The following is a 22,046-nucleotide window of genomic DNA, read 5'->3' on the forward strand; positions in this document are numbered from 1 at the left end:
CTGAAACTACATTTCTCCTGGAACCACCTCTTTATTCAGGTTCTTTCCCTGCCCTGTCCAGATTCCCTCACTCCCAGACAGGTTTCTTCTGAGAGAAATGCCTCAATATTACAAAAATCTTATGTTTCAGGATTTCCAAGATATATAGTGTAACAGAATCCAAGGGAAAAGCAAAAGAAACAAAAAAGTATTTTAAGAAGGAAGATTTGGGACATATCCCAGGGGAAGACTAAATAAAATTAAAGCATAGAAATAACCACTGGATTTAGCAATTGGAAAGTGATTAGTGACCTTGAAAATAGGGGTGAAGTGTTGGGGAAGAAAGTCTGATTGAAGTGGGCTGTGCAGAAAATGTGAGAAAGCAGAGACAATGACTAATAGACAATTATTGTAAGAACTTTTGCTATAAAGGGATACTAGAAAATGAAGAAGTTGGAGTTTCCCCCTGGCCCAAGACAAATGATAGATTAGCTTATTTATGTGCTGATGGAAATAACCCTGTAAGGATTAGAAACTCATGCCTTAAATATGGGGATACTCACAGAATCAAAATCCTTTAGAAGATGAAATAGGTACAAAGTACAAGTGGGTGCTGGCCTTAGATAAGAGTAAGGGCTCTTCATCAAGGGTAGTAGGAAGGAAGGTAAGAAAGGGTGAGTGAGGATCAGATAAGTAGATGAGTTTGTGATGAAAACATGAGAGAGTTCCTGAAGGATGGTGTCTGTTTTCTCAAGGAAATATGAAACAAAGTCATCTGCTGAGAGTAAGAGATTAGGAGGTTTGAGGAAAAGGAAAGGGTCACTTTGAAAGGCAATCTAGGCAAATGTAGTAGGGTGAGCAACAACCACAGTTGATTATCTCATCCCACTTAGCTCCCAAGATATTGTAAAATGGATAGATGACCTGGGAAAAGACATTTTATCTGGATAATGCATTAACTACATGGTCCTTTGACTGGAAAAAGCTACCATGTGAAATTCTGAGCTCTGCAACCAAGAATGTAGCTTGGAGAAGAGGAAGAAGGTTCACATAAAAACCTCAAATTGTAAAGTATTTCAGAGTCAAAACTAAAATCATGTGAGTGGGACTGGGAATAGTGTTCATAGCATAGGATAACCAAAGGAATATTCACTGATTGCCTTTAAATTCATAAATTTAAATTTAAATCTTAAATTAAAGACTAGGTGGTAGCATTTATACTCTGTCACCATGGCAAATACATCAGAGCTTCAGTGTAGATTACTTAAATTATACAGAAAGGTCCAGAAACACTGTAGCAAGGATTGAGTTACCTTTGAGAAACACCTCAAGCCCCAACCTAGATGTTTCATTAATTCAATTACGTTTAAGATATGTCTATTATGGTACTATTTCTGAATGCTAGAGGAAGAGTGAACAAGACACACAAGATCCCTCTCTACAATGCTTCTATGTTGGGAAGCGAGTCAGACAACAAATAAAAAAACAAATAAATAGTGTGTTAGTAGTTAGTCTTAAATATGAAAAAAAAGAAAACAGGATAATGTGATGGAAAGTAACTCAGGACTAGATAGGGTCATTAGAGAAGGACTCTGAGAAGATGACATTTGATGTAAGATATTTGGAATGCTTTGACAAAGTTGTTTCAAATGGTGTTTTACTAACAAAGAGCTGCAGAAATAGCAGATATCCAGAAAGAATTTACAGTGTTTCATTAGTAACATTCTCTATGGTTATGTGTAGTTCCTGAAGGAAGGCTTTAGTCATAAGACGGACAACTATTTGATAAGCTTTAAAGTTTGCATCTCTTCAATAATTTACATATAGAATGAAGTTCTATTGGTATTCTCTGTCCCTTGGAAATTGGTATGGTTATAGATGGAAAGACACCATTGCTACTGATTGCTATAGATTGAAAGACACCACTGCTACTCATAGACCCATGAGCCACAGAATTATAGCAACTAACAATTAGAAGAACTTTTTTTTGAGACAGTCTCATTCTGTCGCCCAGGCTAGAGTGCCATGGCATGATCTCAGCTCACTGCAACCTCTGCCTACTGAGTTCAAGCGATTCTCATGTCTCAGCTTCCCAAGTAGCTGGGATTACAGGTATGTGCCACTATACTTTGCTATTTTTTTTTTTTTAATAGAGATGGGATTTTTGCCATGTTGGCCAGACTGGTCTCAAACTCCTGGCTTCAAGTGATCAGCCTGCCTCAGCCTCCCAAAGTGCTGGGATTACAGGCATGAGCCACCGCACCTCACCTAGAAGGAAATTTTACAAGTCACATAGACCAATATACAGAATGCAGGTGGGCAATTATATACCTTCCCTATGAGCACACCCATTAATGGGTAGCACTTTTATCTTGTTAGGAAGATCTAGCTATCGATATCTAATTTTTTAATGTTTAGGTTCTCTGAAATTTCTACCCAATTCTTCTCACAGCAATCATAATAAATATTTGCATTCCTTCTCTCTCACATGACAATCTTTCAAAGTTTTGAAGATTGCTATCATATTCCCTCTAATTTGTTCCATTTTCCCCTTAACTATTTCCCTCAGGACATAATTTCCAGACCCCTGACCATACTGACCACTCTCTAATTTTTGTGAGCACTCCTCTCTGAAAACATGGAGTCTATGGTAAGACAAGAAATCAGCTCTCATAGCATATATGCTGGTGGAACCACAGGTCTCCCTTAGGCGCATGACAACACTTCTATTATGCAGCCTAACATGGCATGTACTCTTTCAGCAACAGGGCACATTGTTGGTGAATAATTAGTTTTGTCTGTGGCCAACAAAAACCCCTAAGCTAACTGTCAAGCAGATATCCCACATCCTGGACTTGTGCAATTGAATTCATTTCTTAATCTAATGTAGGAATTTACATTTATCCCTGTTTAAAAAAAAAAAAAAGTGGATCTTGTTAGTTTTGGCTTCTAAGATATCTCCAGCGGATCACTCTAAATTCCAAGTATAAAACTGGACTATGCTCCTTGGAAAAACTAGATCTGTTTCTGCCACTTCTCATAAACCCGTGGTGGCCAAACATTGGAGCTACCTAGAACATCTTTCCCTCCCTCCACCTAAATTCAATCTGCCACCAAATTTTAGTTTTAAAAATCCTTTTAGATGTACCTTTTTCAGTTCTATCTCATTGCAATCAACCTAGTACTTATTACTGCCTGCCTGTAGCATTACATAGCAAAAGATACAAAGAATGGATGTATTATGACTTAAATTTCCTTAATTCAATCCTATTTGATTACATCTAAACAGCTTCCCAAAAGATGAACCTAAAATTTATCTACCCAGTATATCTTAAAAGTTTCTAACCTCCCTGTAGATAGTCTTTTCTATGTCTTTGTATACTTGCTCCAAATACTGTCTGTCTATGCTCTTACTAAATTTTATTTGATTTGTTTGATTGTATTGACCCACTCATAACTGAAAGTTATAGCCTATCTGTGGCCTGCCTTAAAATAGGCATGTGCACTTTCTCTTACATCTTGGATATGAGGCAAGCATCTCAATGTCCATTGATGCCTTTGAATTATAGAATCTAGGTTCAATGTATAGTGATTTTTTTTGTAAGTAGGAGAGAAGAAGACAAGAAATTTAAGAAGAAAACATACTGATTAATCTATTAATGACAATACAAATGGCTAATATTTAATTTAAATATAAATTATGTGCCAAGGATATAAAACACTGTGCCAAGCTGAACACTGTCTAATGTGGACCTCGCAATAACCCTGATCTTACAGAAAAGGGATCTGAAGTCCAGGCTACGATTTATGGTGAAACATGACATAGGTTCATTCTATGGTCTATATTCCTAACTTCTACCCTGCACTGTCTTCAATAATATACTGCGTATCTTTAAAAAGAATTTACTATTGCTCAGAATGATCATACATATGCACATGATACAAATATATATATATATATATGTATACAGACACATATGCTCACACACATACACATGCTCACAAAATGAAACGGAATACAACACATGGAATTCTTATTTTAAATATCCTTGTCCTATCATGTGTACACTCTTGAGTCTGTATTGTGCAGTAGGCAAAGCACAGTCTGTTTGCTATGCAATGTACCAGATATGTGATCTTGGACAAGTCACTCAAATTCCTAAGCCTCTATTTCTTTATAAAGATGGGGATGCTAGCATTTACTTCTTAGGGTAGTCTTAAGGATTAGAGACAGGTTAATAAAGTGCCAGGCAAACAGCAGATATTATTAAATGATAATCTTTTAATTAGCACCAGGTATGGTGCTAGAAATGCAGTAAACACCTGATACACACACACACATATACACGTACACACATATTGATACTTTACTGGTTTTCAAATTTTAAACCTGCTTATTTTCTTAATTTCTAACTCATTTTTTCAAATATTTCTAAATTCACAAGCACTCTCTTATTAGGCATGGGATATTAAATTTAATAGATTATAAATCATGATTAAATTACACACATATATTCATTACCTGGCTCACGGTGAAGAGCCATGTATGTTAGGCTTACCTGCAGGAGTGACACCTATAAATATAAGTGGGATCAGCAGGATCTCCATGTGCAAGGTCAACCACGGGCAAGGAATCTGAAGCAGTCTTGCTGGCAGTGCCAAGGCGCAACTCCAGGGTCAGCTTTGTTTCACCCTCAGAACTCGCTAACCATAGTTATGAGGCACAGTTACCAACAGCAACTCTATTTTCCTCTCCTATTTGACTGAATTTAGAAAATCACTTTGATTTACAAATTACAAAAAGGGAGATATCTGATAGAAACTAAGAGACTGGTATATCTTCCCAGATGTTTGGGCAAAAATTTAAGAAACATTTAGATTGGAAAAGTTTAAAGAAATATTCCTGCATACTTTAGTACGTAGAGAGCAATGCACCCCATTTGCTGAATTAAGCCTAAACTCTTAGCTCAGAAACCGGTATGACTAATAGACACAGTATTTTTTAAAAAATAGTATTTGCTTCCACAGAACCTTTAAATATACAATCGTGCTGTGACAAAAATTCACCAGTGCTGGGGACTGGATGGACTGTCCCCATTGTCAATGTCCCCTATTGACTATGCATGTATGAGCTACCAGTTCGCCACAGTTCCTTCCTGGTCCCTTTTTCTCACATGTTTCAAACATTAGTTGATCATACATACGTGGATTTATTTCTGGGCTCTCTATTCTGTCCCATTGGTCTATGCGTCTGTTTTTATGCCTAAGCCATACTGTTTTGATTACTGTGGCTTTGTAATATATTTTGAAATCAGGAGGTATGATGCCTCTAGTTTTCATGTCTATGCTCAATAATGTTTTGGCTATTCAGGTTCTTTTGTAGTTCCATATGTATTTTAGAATTTTTTTTCTATTTTTGTGAAGAATACCATTGGGATTTTGATACAAATTGCATTGAATATGCAGATCACTTCCAGTAATATGGACATTTTAAAAATATTAATTCTTCCTATCTATAAAGAAGGGATGTCTTTCCATTTACATGTATTTTTTTCAACTTCCTTTATTAATGTCTTATAATTTTTCTTGTATAAATCTTTGACCTGTTTGGTTGTTTATTCGTGAGTACTTTATTATTTTTATGGCTATTGTAAATGGTTTGATTTTTTAATTCCCTTTTCAGATACTTTATTCCTTGTGTATAGAAACATGATTGATTTTTGTATGTTGATTTTATAACCTGCAACTTGACTGAATTCATTTGTTAGTTCTAACAGGTTTTTCATTGAGTCTTTAGACTTTTCTATGTTCACAATCATGTCATTTGCAAACAGAGATAACATTATTTATTTTCTGATTTGGTTGCCCTTTTTTTTTTCCTTATTTAATTGTTGGCTACGACTTCCAGTACTATGTCGAAAAGTAGAGAAGTAAGTATTCTTTCCTTGTACCAGATCTTACGGAAAAGCCTGCAGCTTTTCCTCACTGATTATGACGTTAGTTGTGGGAGTTTCATATATGGCCTATACTGTGTTAAGGTAAATTCCTTCTATACCTATTTTTTTGAGAGCTTTAATCATGAATGGATGCTGAACTTTGTCAAATGCTTTTTCTGTATCTATTGTGATAATAAGCTGGGTTTTTTTTTCCTTTCGTTTTGTTAATGTGTTGTATCACATTGATTGATTTGCATATATTGGGGTCCTCGGCGGTAAAAGGTGCTGGAGTGCTGCTGATCTCTTTTCCTTCTATCAGGGGAGGTTGTGGCCAAGGGGATGCCCATTGGTGTTAGGTCCAGCAAATGGGCGTGTCTGGGCCACAGAGATGCCACTGTCTGAGGTGCAAGTGCATGCAGAGCAGCAGCAGAGCTGGGTCTGGAGCACAAGTACATGCAGAGAGCTCATGGCTTTGAGGTCCCAGGTCACAGCCACTTCTGAATGACATTTTCATGGAATGAGAAAAATGGCCACAGCAGGATGTTAATTTTGCTGGATAAAAATTCTTTATTGTTTCTGCAGTAATAATGTGTTTCAGGATTTTGTTTTCATTAAATACTAACAGTATCTTGGTTCTCCAATAATTATAACATATTTTCATGCTTAATGCTTCCCCTTGAGATTTACCATCTTCCCCATGAAAGCATCCTCCTTTTGTATTTGCATAGCACAGTGTACTTTCTATTATCAATTATCAATTATTATTATCTATATTATAAGGACTTGTGTATATATATTTTTTATTTTTTTAACTTTTAAATTCAGGGGTACATACATGTCCAGGTTTGTTGCATAGGTAAATTTGTGTCATGGGAGTTTGTTGTACAGATTATTTCATCACCCCGGTACCAAACCTAGTAGCCATTAGGTATTTTTCCTGCTCCTCTCTCTCCTCCCAGCCTCCACTCTCTGATAGGCCCCATTGTGTGTTATTCCCCTCTATGTGTCCATATGTTCTTATCATTTAGCTGCCACTTATAAGTGACAACATGTGGTATTTGGTTTTATCTTCCTGTGTTAGTTTGCTAAAAATAATGGCCTTCAGCTCCATCCATATCCCTGCAAATGACATAATCTCAATTTTTTTTTTTTTTTTTTTTTTTGAGACAGAGTCTTACTCTGTCGCCCAGGCTGGAGTGCAGTGGCACGATCTCGGCTCACTACAACCTCCACCCTCTGAGTTCAAGCGATTCTCCTGCCTCAGCCTCCAGAGTAGCTGGGATTACAGGCACCTGCCACTGTGCCCAGTTAATTTTTTGTATTTTCAGTAGAGACGGGGTTTCACCATCTTGGCCAGGCTGGTCTTGAACTCCTGACCTCGTGATCCACCTGCCTTGGCCTCCAAAGTGCTGGGATTACAGACACAAGCCACTGCACCCGACCCATAATCTCATTTTTTATGACTGCATAGTATTCCATGGTATATATGTACCACATTTTCTTTATCCAGCCTATCATTGATGGACATTTATGTTGATTCCATGATTCACATGTATATTTTACCTCTACTATTAAATTGGAAATTTTCCAATGACAGGGTCTCTGTGTGATTCATCTAGCATTCAAAGAACAATATCTGGAATATAATAGTTGCTCAATAAATATTAGTTGAATGATGCCTGCTTGGATCATCTCTGTAAAGACAAACTATGGAATAGTCACTGTGGATCCACATCAGTTTTTATTTTCAAAATCAAGTATCTTTTGAGCTCAATCTGTTCTAATTTGTCCAGCTTGATTTATTTCCTTCTAATGAGCTGCATGCTTTCTTTATTCTAGCCTTCTGCTCATTCTCACTAACCCCTATATTCAATTCAGTGTAGTGCATATCATATGTAGGCCTAGAACTTGGACCAGACAGCCTCTCTTAATGTTTAATTATTCCATGTTTGTAGCTATTAATTATCACTAGAAAACTCTATGCTACTTATTTTATATTTTAATTACTTGGTTTTGACTAACTTAGATACCCCCCCCCACCCCGCCCCCGTCTATTTTTGAGACAGAGTTTTGCTCTTGATGCCCAGGCTGGTGTGCAATGGCAAGATCTCAGGTCACTACAACCTCCACTTCCCAGGTCCAAGTGATTATCCTGCCTCAGTCTCCCAAGTCGCTGGGATTATAGGCATGTACCACCACACACAGCCAATTTTATATTTTTAGTAGAGACGAGGTTTCACCATGTTGGCCAGGCTGGTCTTGAACTTCTGACCTCAGGGGATCCCCACCACCTCAGCCTCCCAAAGTGCTTGGATTACAAGCATGAGCCACTGCACCTGACCAGATAAAACCTTTCTAAGTATTAAAAAAAAATTCTCAAATGTCCATCTTTATCTGGAAGACTGTCTTCCAAAACTAAATCATGGTTATACCATTTTGGAATAAACTATTAGATTATTTGCCTATAAGATGTATAAATAGGTTTGAACTACTATGTGAAATACAAATCTTTAACTTCCTTAAGAGTAAATATTCATATTTACTATAATCAAATAGTATACATGTGTCAGGTTCTATAAGCTATTTTGTAAAAGTAATTGAATCAAATTAATGAGGGAATAATAACTGGATTTTACATTTTTGAATTAGCATGTGTATGGCCAAGGTATGGGGGAGGTTCAATTTATGGTTCAATTTGCTAATTCTTATCAATACCTTTTTTTAAATAAATCTGTGGCATTCTTAAAACTGCTGTTCAATACAACTGCCAAACTGCTTCTGAGTCCAGCTCTTCCTGAAGGAATTTATTTATATGAGTAACTACCAATTTCAAAGCTACTATTTAATTTTGCAGTAACTTCTTAACGAAGTCATATTTCTCAAAACAATTATAACTTCACTAGAAACTGAGAGGAAGTTTCCATGGGTCAGCATGTTATCTAATTTCTAGATATTTCATGGAGATCCCCACAACCTCTTACTGCTGGCCCCTTAAATCCCAAAATTAAGCTCAGTGTCATGAAATATAAGGAGGATTTTCTACTGGCATTAACAGTAAAAGATTATCAAGGCATTACCTTTTAATATCCCATCAAAAGCTTCATAAGGAAAGAATAAGAAGGAAGGACAAGAGTTTCAAATTATTAGAATTCAATTAAAATGTAAAATCTTAACATTCAATTAAAATGACATTCAATTAAAATGTAAAATCTTAAGTGTTTGGAAGTTTTAATGAAGGTTCAGCTAAAATTTTCTATGGAACCAATATGGATAAGGCATTCTATATTAGGTAGATAACAGTGATGGCAACTTTAGGAGCTAAGAATGACGAGGCCCACTTTTCAGATGAGTCAAGGCAGGTCTACAGATAGAGTATATCAGTTGTTCTACATCACTGGTGAAGGAAAGAAGAGGCCTGGGTCTTTTCTAGATGCCTGCCAGCAGAGAGAGAAACTGGATTTCCAGCAGGGGGTTCAGGAGACCTAATACACGCCTCAACATGAAAGGACAGGCAAAGGAGACGTGAACGGTTCCTGGAGAGAAGGTATTCACTATGTGCCCCTGTACCAGGAAAGGATACAACAAAACAGGATAATGAATCCCTGTTTTGAGAGCAAGGCTTAGGAAATAGGAGGCATTACCTTACTGATGAAGAAAGAACAGATTTTAAGTGGATGGAACAGGAGAAGAGAAAGGCTTGACGCTGACAAACAGTATAAGGGACATGGATCTTCTCTGTTCTGCTTGGGTTAGAAAGTGAGACCAGAATGCCCAGGGAGGAAGAGTTAGGGGAAGTCTTTGCTCATGGTCATTCCTTTCCTATTCCTCTGCATAACTTGTTCTTTATCAGGGATGTCCGATCCTTTGGCTTCCGTGGTCCACACCTAATAGGGACATATGAATGATTCTGATCCTTTTTGTACTGCTACCACCTAGTAGAGTGCCTACTCCACTGCAGGCACACATAATTAGTTGTTTAATGTATGAATGAATGAAGTTGATTGGGTTAAAGGGTCATTAAGGACAGCAAAAGTATGAAAAGGAGAGATTAAGGACACAATTAGTAAGTTTATAAACTACTCAAATCTGGTTAGAGTTGGTCTTATTTACTGTCAATTGTTTATGGCCAAATAAAAAGCTATGGCAGACCATATCTTTGTCCTGGTCGGCTGCACGTGTGAGCAGCTTAAGGGGAACTTTGCCACACTGCCTTGGACTTTACGATGCAAGTCAACAATGCTGCACACAATTAGTGATGATGGCTATTTGTTTTACCTATGAGGAACCTTTGTTCCTACATGTGTTTGGTTAAGCTGGACTTTGAAAATTACTTCCTTTTCACTCATGTTGACATTATATGAGTTAGTAAGTAAAAAGCAATAGGGACAAGACAAGATCTATGCCCTCAAAATTCATAAAGTGTTTGTCTGAAAATTGTTGACATCCCCATACTTCAAGAGCCACAGTCCAAATGCATTCACCATAAATTATAGGACATTAACCCATTTTTTTCATTGTCATTAGAAGTGACTGAAATTTTCCACAGCTTCACTAGTTAAATTAGCAAAGAAAAATGGAAGTAGGATCTAAAGTAGGTTATTTACTAAAGAACTCCTACCCCCTCATTTTATCATTGTTGCTAGTTATATCATAATGGTAACACCAATCATAAATGTATTTAAAGCTTCTACATGCCAGCCATGGAGCTTTAAATATAAAAACATTTAATTTAATCCCCAAACATGAAGGCAGGGACCACACTTTGTGCACATCTATATCCTGAGGAACAGCATAGATGCAAGAAAATGAATGATAAATATTTGTTAAAAGAATCACTATGGGCCGGGTGTGGTGGCTCACGCCTGTAACCCTAGCACTTTGGGAGGCCAAGGTGGGCAGATCATCTGATGTCAGGAGTTCGAGACCAGCCTGGCCAACATGGCAAAACCCCGTCTCTACTAAAAAAAAAAAAAAAATTAGCCAGGCATGGTGGCAGGCGCCTTGTAATCCCAGCTACTCGGGAGGCTGAGGAAGGAGAATCACTTGAACCTGGGAGGTGGAGGTTGCAGTGAGCCAAGATCACGCCACTGCACTCCAGCCTGGGTGACAAAGCAAGACTCTGTCTCTAAAATCATAACAATAACAACAATATAATAAACATAATACAAGAATCACTATGGGCTAGGTAGGGTGACTCACACATATAATCCCAGCACTTTGGGAGGCTGAGGTGGGAGGATTGCTTGAAGCCAGGAGTTCAAGACCAGCCTGGGAGACAAAGTGAGACCCTGTCTCCAAACAAAAAAAATTTTTTTTAATTAGCCAGGGGTAGTGGCACACGCCTGTAGCCCCAACTACTTGGGAAGCTGAAGTAGGAGGATCATTTGAGCATAGGAGTTCAAGGCTGCAGTGAGCTGTGATCACACCAATACACTCCAGCCTGGGTGACAGAGCAAGACCTATCTCTTAAAAGAAAAAAAAATATGCAAACAAATGGGAGGAGGGGACAATGCATGTAGTGTTCAAAGCAGTCATCTTTAGGCAACTCAGTTTTTAAGAACTATAAATTGAACACCAGACCCTGATAAATTTCACAGTAAATATATAGAATAATAAATAACACAATAGAGCTGAGAGCAACAACAGATCTGAGAGCAACCTCCAAGGAGACCTCATTTTATATTTACTGGTTGAGTGACCTTTGACAAATAATTTAACCTCTTCCTGAACCCTACGTTTTATTAACAGTATGAGGGGAATAACTTTCTTGCAAGTTGTAGAAAATGATAAGCTCCTGATACTACGCTTGGCTCCCACTAAATGGTTGATGTTATTCTGTTACCATTTTGCGAGTAAAGAAATTTAAAAGTAGTATTTTTGTTTTAGGAATTTAAAAAAAAAATCAAGACTATTTTAATACTTCACATTCTGTGGGAAATGTGACCAAAAAATCAGTATACTGGGGCAAACTGGGCTTCGTATGATGATAAAAGGCTACTTCAAAAGATAAACACAGTAGACATAAAACAAAATGAAACAAAAGTCATAGGTAGATGGGTAGCTTTAAACATTATCGATAAAGGGTATGACTATAGAACATAAGAAAGAGTTCAAATTAACTTTAAAAGTACACGGGAATTTTAGAGAAAACTGTTAGAATAAGAATTATAATCACTGAATTTTGATATGTACATCACCAAGTTATAAAGCCCACAAGACACTCTGTGGCATCAGTCAGGTCAGCTGAATGACACAATACGCGCTGCCCCTTTTCTCTGCTTTATTTTTCCCCTTAACACTAATCACCACCTCACGTCCTATTTTCCCTCTTTGTTTCTTACATCACTCCTGACTAGAACATAAACTCTACGAGGGCAGAGATTTCCATCTGTTTTGCTCATCGCTGAATCACCAGTTCTGAGTGCCTGAGACACAGATGGTCCTCAATGCTTAGGCAGAAATTGAAGCCCAAAGAAACTAAGTGCCTTGTGTATAGCTGGTTCAACCAGTTAAGTTGTGCCAGCACTTCTAAACTCTCATCTAGGGCTCTTTTCAATTCTCTAAGCTGTCTCTTTCTTTGAAACCTTCATCTGCCTTTCCTTTTTTTAATGAGACAGAATCACTTTGCAGCCCAGGCTGGAGTGCAGTGGTGCAATCTCAGTTCACTGCAACCTCCCATATTCTGGGCTCAGGCAATCCGCTGGAACTACAGGCACGTGCCACCGTGCCTGACCAATTTTTTATTTTTATTTTTTTGTAGAGAGGAGGTCTCACTATGTTGCCCAGGCCGGTTTCAGACTACTGAGCCCAATCTGCCCACCTTAGCCTCCCATACTGCTGGGATTACAGATGTGAGCCACCACACCAGGCCATCTGCCCTTTATTACCAACTGTGAGAGGGATGGAGCTGTACATCTGAACTGTATGATAATCTACAACCATTCTTTAAGGGTTTCTAGCACATTTTATCTAGCATGCTTCTAGAACTCCCATCACACAGGGGAAATAGTTTTTTTTTTTTTCCAAAATTCCACAATCTCTCCAAGACCCTATATAAGAAAAATTGCTAGCTCATGAACAGCTAAACATATGCCATTGGCCTGAATCTGACCTTTAAAGTACTTTAAAGATAGGCTAGACTATAAGCAGCCTAGTTTCAAATCAGTTGAATTCTTAATGGTGTAATTTCCTATTTAAAAGTAAGCACTGGGCTGAGTCAGCTCCCTGGTGAAGGAACTGAGTGTGAACAAACAGAAGTCAACATTTAGGTTACCCCTAAATAGAAGAATAAGAAGAGAAGTAATAAAGGGAGCCACAAGAAGACAATGTAATGATAATCAGACTCTTGGGGCTTTTTCCTATGGAAATATATTTTGGAATCTGTAACTTTTTACTAAACAACTATTAACCAAGTGTGAGACAAGAATACAGACATTTTCAGATATGCAAGGGATCAAACAATTTAACTACCACATACCCAGACTAGGATGATTTCTCGAGACTCCTGGAAAAACTAAGAGAGCAAGCCAAGAAAGGAAAATACAGGATACAGGAAACAGTGGGTCCAATTTAAGAGAGCAACAAAGTGAATGTCTTTGGCTGACAGTATCTAGCAAACCTAGATAGCAATCAACTTAGATTGGGGCAGAGGATGGAGGGTCTTAGAGGGAAGTCTCTCAAGGAAAAGTACATTTGACAGAAAAAAATAATATGGTCGAGTTTGAAATAAAATGAGGCCACCATAAAGCTAAGGCACAAGAACAAAGGAAAGGTTATTAGAAACCCTAAGGGAACAAAAATTGCATGTAAGAAAGAAAATAGAATCATAGATTAATTGACCCCATGTGAATATTTATTTATTAGTAATATATATTTTTAGAAGTTAAGAGTTATCCAAGACACAAAACAAATACTTAATTATGGTTATAACTTAATACAATATAAAAGCTCTAAGTCTTATAAAAGTAAAAACTTCAGAGTTTGTGAGGGAGGAGAGGAAAGGATAGCTGAAGGTGGATTACAGAGGCTGACACTATCATCTTACGAAGTGGGGAAGTGGGGAGTCAAAAGAGACTGCAGTTGATGAAGGAAGAAATAAAGGTGTAGTAACATTACATGTAAAAGATACCTGTAGACCTAATCCCCTGATTCCAGATGTGGGCCAATATACAATAGATACATTAATATAACTATCTAGAAGATGAAGAAAAATGATGCCAAATATAGACAAATCAAGAAAATAGATGAGTTAAAAGTGGTTATATATGAAGATCAGGATTGGAGATTAGGGGAAGTAGGATAGAAGATAGCTTCTTGTTATATACTTTTTGTAATATTTAATTCTCTGTAACCAATGGTATTACTTTAATGGAAATAAATTCAAATAGAAGGAGAGAATAGGTTCATGACTCAGTCAAGTCCCAAATTCTCTTGCGTAGAAACTCCTCTTTCTTATTAAAAAATTCCAAGTCCTTGTTGTCTTGTAACTACAAGTCTACTTTCTGCAATTACTAATGAAGTGGGGAATTTGTAAATGTTACCCTATTTCTTACAAAGATACAACTACAGATTACAAACTCAATTTCTTAAACCTAAAAGGAAATGAGGTATGGTGAAAGTAAGAAAATACAGATTTATTTTTTGGAACTGTAAACTCAAAATTAATGAGTTATATTGCCTTAGCTGCTTATAGGTTCTTCCTGTGCTGATGACAATTCAGAAGCGAACAAAAAGAAAATTACCAAGTTAATATCCCTTGCCTTCTCTCAACCTCAAGATTTTTGGCAGCTAGAATTTCACATTGTTAGGCAGAAAGGTTTAACACAAGTATCTGGGATTCATTCATGTCAGCTATTGCTCTTTAAAAAAGAATATTTTTTATTTAGAATATTAACCTTCCTTTAAAGACTATTTCAAGAGAAATAAATGTCCCTTCCTTCCTATTCCCTGCCAACACGCCATTTCAAAGTTTCAGCCTGCCCTAGGAAATTGAAAAGGAACTCCCTTCCTACATCCTAAATGTCTCTTCATTCCATAAGCAAAAGCTTCAGGACAGTCCCCAGGGTGAACATCATCTCCTGGATCCTCAAAACTACTTCCAGATGTGAGCCCCCAAGGTAGATGAGCAGATCCAGGTTTCTAACCCCTTTCCAGATGACAGCCTCTAGAAAGATGAGTGTGGCAGAGACCCAGTCCCCTGATTCCAGACGTGGGCCAAAGAGCACATGAATAAATTGAAACACCTCTCCCTACCACATGGAATTCCCTAAGGGATAAAGCCTTCTGATGCCTCTCCTGCTACACTCCACATTAAGTCTCCAGAGACCGAAGTCTCCACAGATCGAAGTGTTATTGTTCTGTCTCTTACCTCTTTTTTCTCTCTTCCTGTTTTCCATCTTCAAAACCAAACAACAACAACAAAACACTGTTCCTCACCTGGGTCAAGGTGCGTAACTCTGGGCACACTTTAGGGATTAGGTTATTCTGAAGGACTAGGGTCTTCAGGCCGGGCAGTTTTCCTAATGCTGAGGGCATCTTTGTCATCTTCTTCCCATTCAAAGTAATGATCTTCGTGTTTTTACCACCACTCAATGCTTTTATTAACAATCTCTCAGTCATGATCTTGGAAAAGAAGTAGAAAACAAAGAAGGTAACCATTAGAGATTAGAGTTCTTTATTAGACAGCTTTAGAACCTCTAATTACAGAATTGGTGTGTCATAGAAGCAAGAACATTCTGAGATCCACCATGTTGAAGGCAGGAAGCATTAGATTATTTTCCCATGTGAAAGATATGAAGGGAAAGTACCTGGTCCAGGTTTGGGGCAGGAAATGTATCAGGTAAGCCTAAGATAGCTTATACCGCAATGTTGAAGTTATTAGAGATTAATGAAGACACAGAAGTGAATTTCTAGGAGCTCCCACTAGTCTAAGATGGAAAATATTAAGGATCAGAAAAAAATAATCTACAGTAGACTGAGACATATCAAAATACATTAAAATCTGAGTTCATTTGGCATTTTTTAAAAAGAAACATTACTCACACTGGGAATTACTAGTGCACCAACTCAGTCTGAAAATTGATAAAGGAAAAAATATAAGCATGTATTCTGCTCTTCCAGTACAAACTGTACTTAAATATATCTTAATAGTTAATAAAGTTCTTTTTCACAAGAATCAAAACTAATAAATGAGAAAGAAAAAATAACTTTAGAATAATCACAATTTTTGCAAATTCTAATAAAATAATGGAGCTATGCAAAAATCATAATTGGAGACTAAAAGTATTTGATGAAAGGTTGATGAGGAACTTTATAATCAAGTGATCAGGTTAATAACCCACTAATCAATTTTAGCTTCAATAAAATTGAGACAATAACATTATAAGCCTTATGAGGTAATGAATTAAAAAGTACACAGCAGCACCACCTATGAAATGTTCCTGCCCAAAAATTAAATCTGAATCTAATCATGGCTTCAAGATCTAACTACGATTTACAAAAAAAGAGAACCAAAGAATAAGTTAAGTTAATTATAGGGAAACACTCAGTCAAATGTATAACATGGAAGATTCTATAGGACCGGTCCCTGGTCCCATGTCACAAGGTTTCACCAACAAATGAAAGGCATTAATAAAAAGGAGGGAAAACTGTTATGAGGTAAGTGAAACTTAGGGCAAATAACAGCTAAATGCAATGTCTGGACTGTATTTGAATCTTCAATTGAATACAAACATCTCAGGGAAATTTGTTCATGGGCTATTAGACGAGAGAAATTAATTCTGTTACATGTGAAAATGGTAAGGTGGTAGTATTTATTTTAAGTGTGCTTAACATTCAGAAATGCATACTGAAATTTTCAAGTGAAATAAAATGATATCTTGAGTTTTCTTTAAAATAATCTAGGGAAAAAGTGGGTGGAAGAAACCGATCAAACAAGATTGACAAAATGTTGATAATTATTAATGCTGAGTAATAGACACATAGGGGGTTGTATTAGTCTATTCTCGCACTGCTATAAAGAAATACCTGAGACTAGGTAATTTATAAAGAAAAGAGGTTTAATTGGCTCGCAGTTCTGCAGGCTATACAGGAAGCATGGTGCTGGCATCTGCTCAGCTTCTGGGGAGCCCTAAGGAAACCTACAATAATGGTGGAAGGCAAAGGGGGAGCCAACACTTCACATGGCCAGAGCCAGAGGAAGACAGAGAGGAAGGAGGTGCTAACACTTAAACAACCAGATCTCAGGATAACTCACTCACTCACTATCAGCAGAACAGCACTGAGGGGATGCTAATCCATTCATGAGAACTCCACCCCCAGGATCCAATCACCTCCCACCAGGCCCCATCTCCAACACTGGGGATTATAATTGAACATGAGATTTTGGAAGGGACACAAATCCAAACCATATCAACATTCATTATATTAGTCTTATTATTTTTGCATATGTTTAAAAATTTCCAAATAAAACATTAAAACGGGAACAAAAAGGAGAGGGAGGGGAGCTGTGGCCAGTAACATTTTATTATTATCACAACCCCATCAGCACCCAGATAGGATGCATCTTAGAGGCATTAGGATTACACATGTATGTGACACACTTAGATGTGGATTTCCAAAAACCTAAACATTATAAAATACATTCTGCACTGAAAGTGATCTGAACAGAAATCAATCCTTCCTTTGGCATTCAGAAATCACGTTATTTATTTATTCAACAAATATTTACTGAGCACCTACTACATAGTCAACACTGTTGCAGGAGTGAATGAAAAAGATAAAAATTTCTGTTCTCAAGGAAATTCCATTCTAGTAGGGGAAGAAAAACAATCAGATAAGTAAATCTACTATGTTAGATAGTGATTTCATGCCAAGGGAAAAAAACTAAGCAGAAAAGAGAAACAGGGAGTGTGGGAAATGAGAAGTTTACAATTTTAAACAGGATGACCAGGAAAGGCCTCACTGAGAGAATGCTATTAGAGACAAGACCTCTTCCAGTAAGAGAGTAAAAGCAAGTGCCAGAATTCTAAAAAAGGATCATTAAATTTTTAAAGGGATTATAATGAATATCAATATCATAACAGTAAATCAAGAGGTGCTAATAGTGACTTTCATTTGCTAGAATGACAGATAAAATAATTTTTCAGCTTCTTAATCACTGCTGTTTGCCTTCCCTCTTCCAAACCTATGCTTCGTCTTCTTTACTTTGATATTATTTGTTTCCTAAGAATAATAAAGCTGTTACTATCAAAACAAACTGATCACAAGGCTTTGTTTAAAAAAAAAAAATCCATGACAATCATCACCTCTTAAGTAACTACTGGGTGGCTAGCATCCCAGCTGACATTGTCCAAACCCTGGAAATTTGTTACTGCTTTAAGTGGGTAAACAAATCAATACAATCTGACACTGCTTTCTGTTAATCTGCTGAACGTAGAAAACCTGATTAACATTCTTGAGTGTTTCTTCTCCCTTACTTCCAATATATAATCAATCCTATTCATCTGCCTGTTCCAGTTATCTATCACTGGGAAACAAACCACCACACATCTTAATGGCCTAAAATATTTATTTTATTGACAAATCTGTTTTTTTTGTTTGTTTGTTTTTTGTTTTTTGTTTTTTTGAGACGGAGTCTCACTCTGTCACCCAGGCTGGAATGCAGTGGTACGATCTCAGTTCACTGCAAGCTCTGCCTCCCGGGTTCACGCCATTCTCCTGCCTCAGTCTCCCAAGTAGCTGGGACTATAGGTGCCCACCACCACGCCCAGCTAATTTTTTGTATTTTTACTAGAGATGGGGTTTCACTGTTCTAGCCAGGATGGCTTCGATCTCCTGACCTCGTGATCCGCCTGCCTTGGCCTCCCAAAGTGCTGGGATTACAGGCGTGAGCCACCATGCCCGGCCTTTATTGACAAATCTTAATCTGGGCAGGGCTTGCCTATAGTTCTTAGTGACAGCTATAGCAGCTCAAAGTCTGGGGCAGAAACCATCTAAAGGTTCACTAACCCACATCTGGTGGTAGACACTTCTTGTTGGCTAGGGCCTTAGGGTGATCAGCCTCTACATGCAGCCTCTCCAATGTGGCTTGGACTTCCTCCCAACATGGTGGCTTGGTTTGAAGGGTAAGCATCCCAAGAGAGAAAGTGGAGTGGAAGCTGTATTACTTTCATGACCTTACTTCAGAAGTCATACAGAATCACCTCTACCACATTTTATTCATTAGAACCAACTCACAGAAACAAGCTCATATTCAAAGGAAGACAAATTAGACTCTGCCTCTTGAAAGCAAGTAACTAAAAATTTGTGGACATGTTTTAAAACCCACCACAATCCACACTGTAGCCATGAGCTGTTTACATTCCTCCCATGTGCAAAACAGAGACACTCTTCCTGCAAAACCCCCTTCCCCAAAAGTTTCATCTATTTAGAACATCAGGTCCAAAGATTTTGTCATCTAAGTTAGGTATGAAGGTGGATGAAGCTCCTCTGAGGCAGTTCCTTGAGTTCAGCTTGAGTGCAGTTCATCTTGACCTGAAGACCTATCAACTAAAGAGACAAGTTATCTGTCCACATGTACCTAGAATACAACATAGGTAAAACAAACGGCAGGCAATAGTTAGTCCCATTCAAAAAAAAAAAAAAAAGGAAAAAACAGAGGAACAAAGTAGCCACTGGTTTATAGCAATTCTGAAATCAAATGAGGCACAAGGTTGTCATTTTTTGTTTGTTTGTTTTTTGCTTTTGAGATGGAGTCTTGCTCTTTCACCCAGGCTGGAGTGCAGTGGCACGATCTCAGCTCACTGCAACCTCCGCCTCCTGGGTTCAAGCAATTCTCCTGCCTCAGCCTCCCGAGTAGCTGAGATTACAGGCACATGCTGCCATGCCTGGCTAATTTTTGTATTTTTAGTAGAGACAAGCTTTCACCATGTTGGCCAGGCTGGTCTTGAACTCCTGACCTCAAGTGATCCACCTGCCTCAGCCTCCCAAAGTGCTGGGATTACAGGAGTGAGCGACTGCGCCCCGCCCACATGTACTGCCTGGGATTAGCTTTTGGTTCCCCTATTTGGGCTCCTGATTCCATCCTCTGAATTTCTTTCCTTTTCCATAAAATGTAGCCCATGTTTGCCAAATATTTTCCTCAGTCTGTTTCCTGTCCATAGAAGTTCAAGGGCCTCTCTTCATTTTAATTCCTTTTTGATAACAGCTTTATTGAGATAAAATTCACATACCATTAATTCAACCATTTAAAGTATACAAGTTGATGGTTCCTTAGGATATTTACCAACTTGTGTAACTACCACCATAATCCACTTGCGAATATTTTCATCATCTCCAAAAGAAAGCCTGAAGCCTTTAAGAATCACTTTCCATTCCTCCCATTTACCCCAACCCTAGGCAACCATAAATCTACTTTTTATCTGTATAGATTTGCCTATTCTGGGGATTGTATATAGATGAAATTATGTAACATGTGGACTTTTGTGACTGGCTTACTTTACTTAGCATGTTTTCATGGCTGAGATGCTTTGGATCTGTGTCCCCACCCAAATCTCATATCAAACTGTAATCCCCAGTGTTGGAGGTGGGACCTGTTGAGAGGTGATTGGATCATGGGGGCAGATTTCCCTCTTGGTACTGTTCTCATATCAGTGAGTTACTGTGAGATCTGTTTGTTTAAAAGCGGTGGCACCTCCCCCCACTCCCTCCTGCTCCAGCCATGTGAAATGTGCCTTGCTTCTCTTTTGCCTTGCACCATGACTGGAAAATTCCTGAGGCCTCCGCAGAAGCAGAAGCTACTACACTTACTTTACAACCTGCAGAACTCTGAGCCAATTAAACCTCTTTTATTTATAAATTACCCAGTCTCAGGTATTTCTTTACAGAACTGCCGAAACAGACTAGTACAAAGGCTTATCCATGTTACAGCATGTACTGGCACTCCATTTATTTTTGTTGTCAAATAATATTCAATTGTATGAATACATCACAGTTTACATTTCCACTCATCAGCTGATGGGCATTTACAGTGTTTCTACTTTTTGGTTATTACAAATAATGCTGCTATAAACATCTGTGTACAACTTTTTATGTGGATATGTTTTCATTCTCTTGGGTATATACCTAGGGGTGGAATTATTAGGTCATATGGTACCTTTATGTTCCATCTTTTGAGGTACTGGCAGATTTTCCAGTGGCTACACTATTTTACACTCCTACTAAGAGTGCATGAAGGTTTATCTTTTCATTTTATTGTCCTTTTCAATCCAACCTGATGCAAATCATTTAAAAACTTCATGGGTTTCTTTTAAAAACAGTTTATAATTTACTCTATCTGACAAAAGCCACACCCACAAATCTTTCAGATGGCCCGCCTCTATCTTGGGTTCCCATGTGAAACTGCTGTGAGACATTATCATTAAGATTTTTAGGGACCCTATTGTTTATTGGTAAGACAGCATATTTAACCTTCCTGAGTTCTTTTTATTTATTAATTTAATTTTTTATATACTTTTAAGTTCTAGGGTACATGTGCACAACGTGCAGGTTTGTTACATATGTATACATGTGCCATGTTGGTGTGCTACACCCATTAACTCGTCATTTACATTAGGTATATCTCCTAATGCTATCCCTTCCCCCTCCCTCAACCCCACAACAGGCACCGGTGTGTGATGTTCCCCTTCCTGTGTCCAAGTGTTCTCATTGTTCAGTTCCCACATATGAGCGATAATATGTGGTGTTTGGTTTTCTATTCTTGCGATAGTTTGCTGAGAATGATGGTTTACAGCTGCATCCATGTCCCTACAAAGGACATGAACTTATCCTTTTTTATGGCTGCATAGTATTCCATGGTGTATATGTGCCACATTTTCTTAATTCAGTCTATCACTGATGGACATTTGGGTTGGTTCCAAGTCTTTGCTATTGTGAATAGTGTTGCAATAAACATACGTGCGCTTGTGTCTTTATAGCAGCATGATTTATAATCCTTTGGGTATATACCCAGTAATGGGATGGCTAGGTCAAATGGTATTTCTAGTTCTAGATCCTTGAGGAATTGCCACACTGTCTTCCACAATAGTTGAACTAGTTTACAGTCCCACCAACACTGTAAAAGTTTTCCTATTT

General features: G+C 37.9%; 1 protein-coding gene across 2 annotated transcripts in view; it reads right to left on the reverse strand.

Annotated features, from left to right (window-relative positions):
• Window positions 1–22,046, reverse strand: part of LOC105497273 (leucine rich repeat containing 69) — a 130,493-nt gene that overhangs the window by 90,128 nt on the left and 18,319 nt on the right. For both annotated transcript variants that reach the window (XM_024797731.2, XM_024797732.2), the window contains exon 2: window positions 15,351–15,536. In XM_024797731.2, the coding sequence (XP_024653499.1) occupies window positions 15,351–15,533 (183 nt within the window). In that variant the 5' untranslated portion in view covers window positions 15,534–15,536. The remainder of the gene's footprint in view (window positions 1–15,350; window positions 15,537–22,046) is intronic.

This window comes from Macaca nemestrina, chromosome 8, assembly GCF_043159975.1.
Source record: "Macaca nemestrina isolate mMacNem1 chromosome 8, mMacNem.hap1, whole genome shotgun sequence".
NCBI lineage: Eukaryota > Metazoa > Chordata > Mammalia > Primates > Cercopithecidae > Macaca > Macaca nemestrina.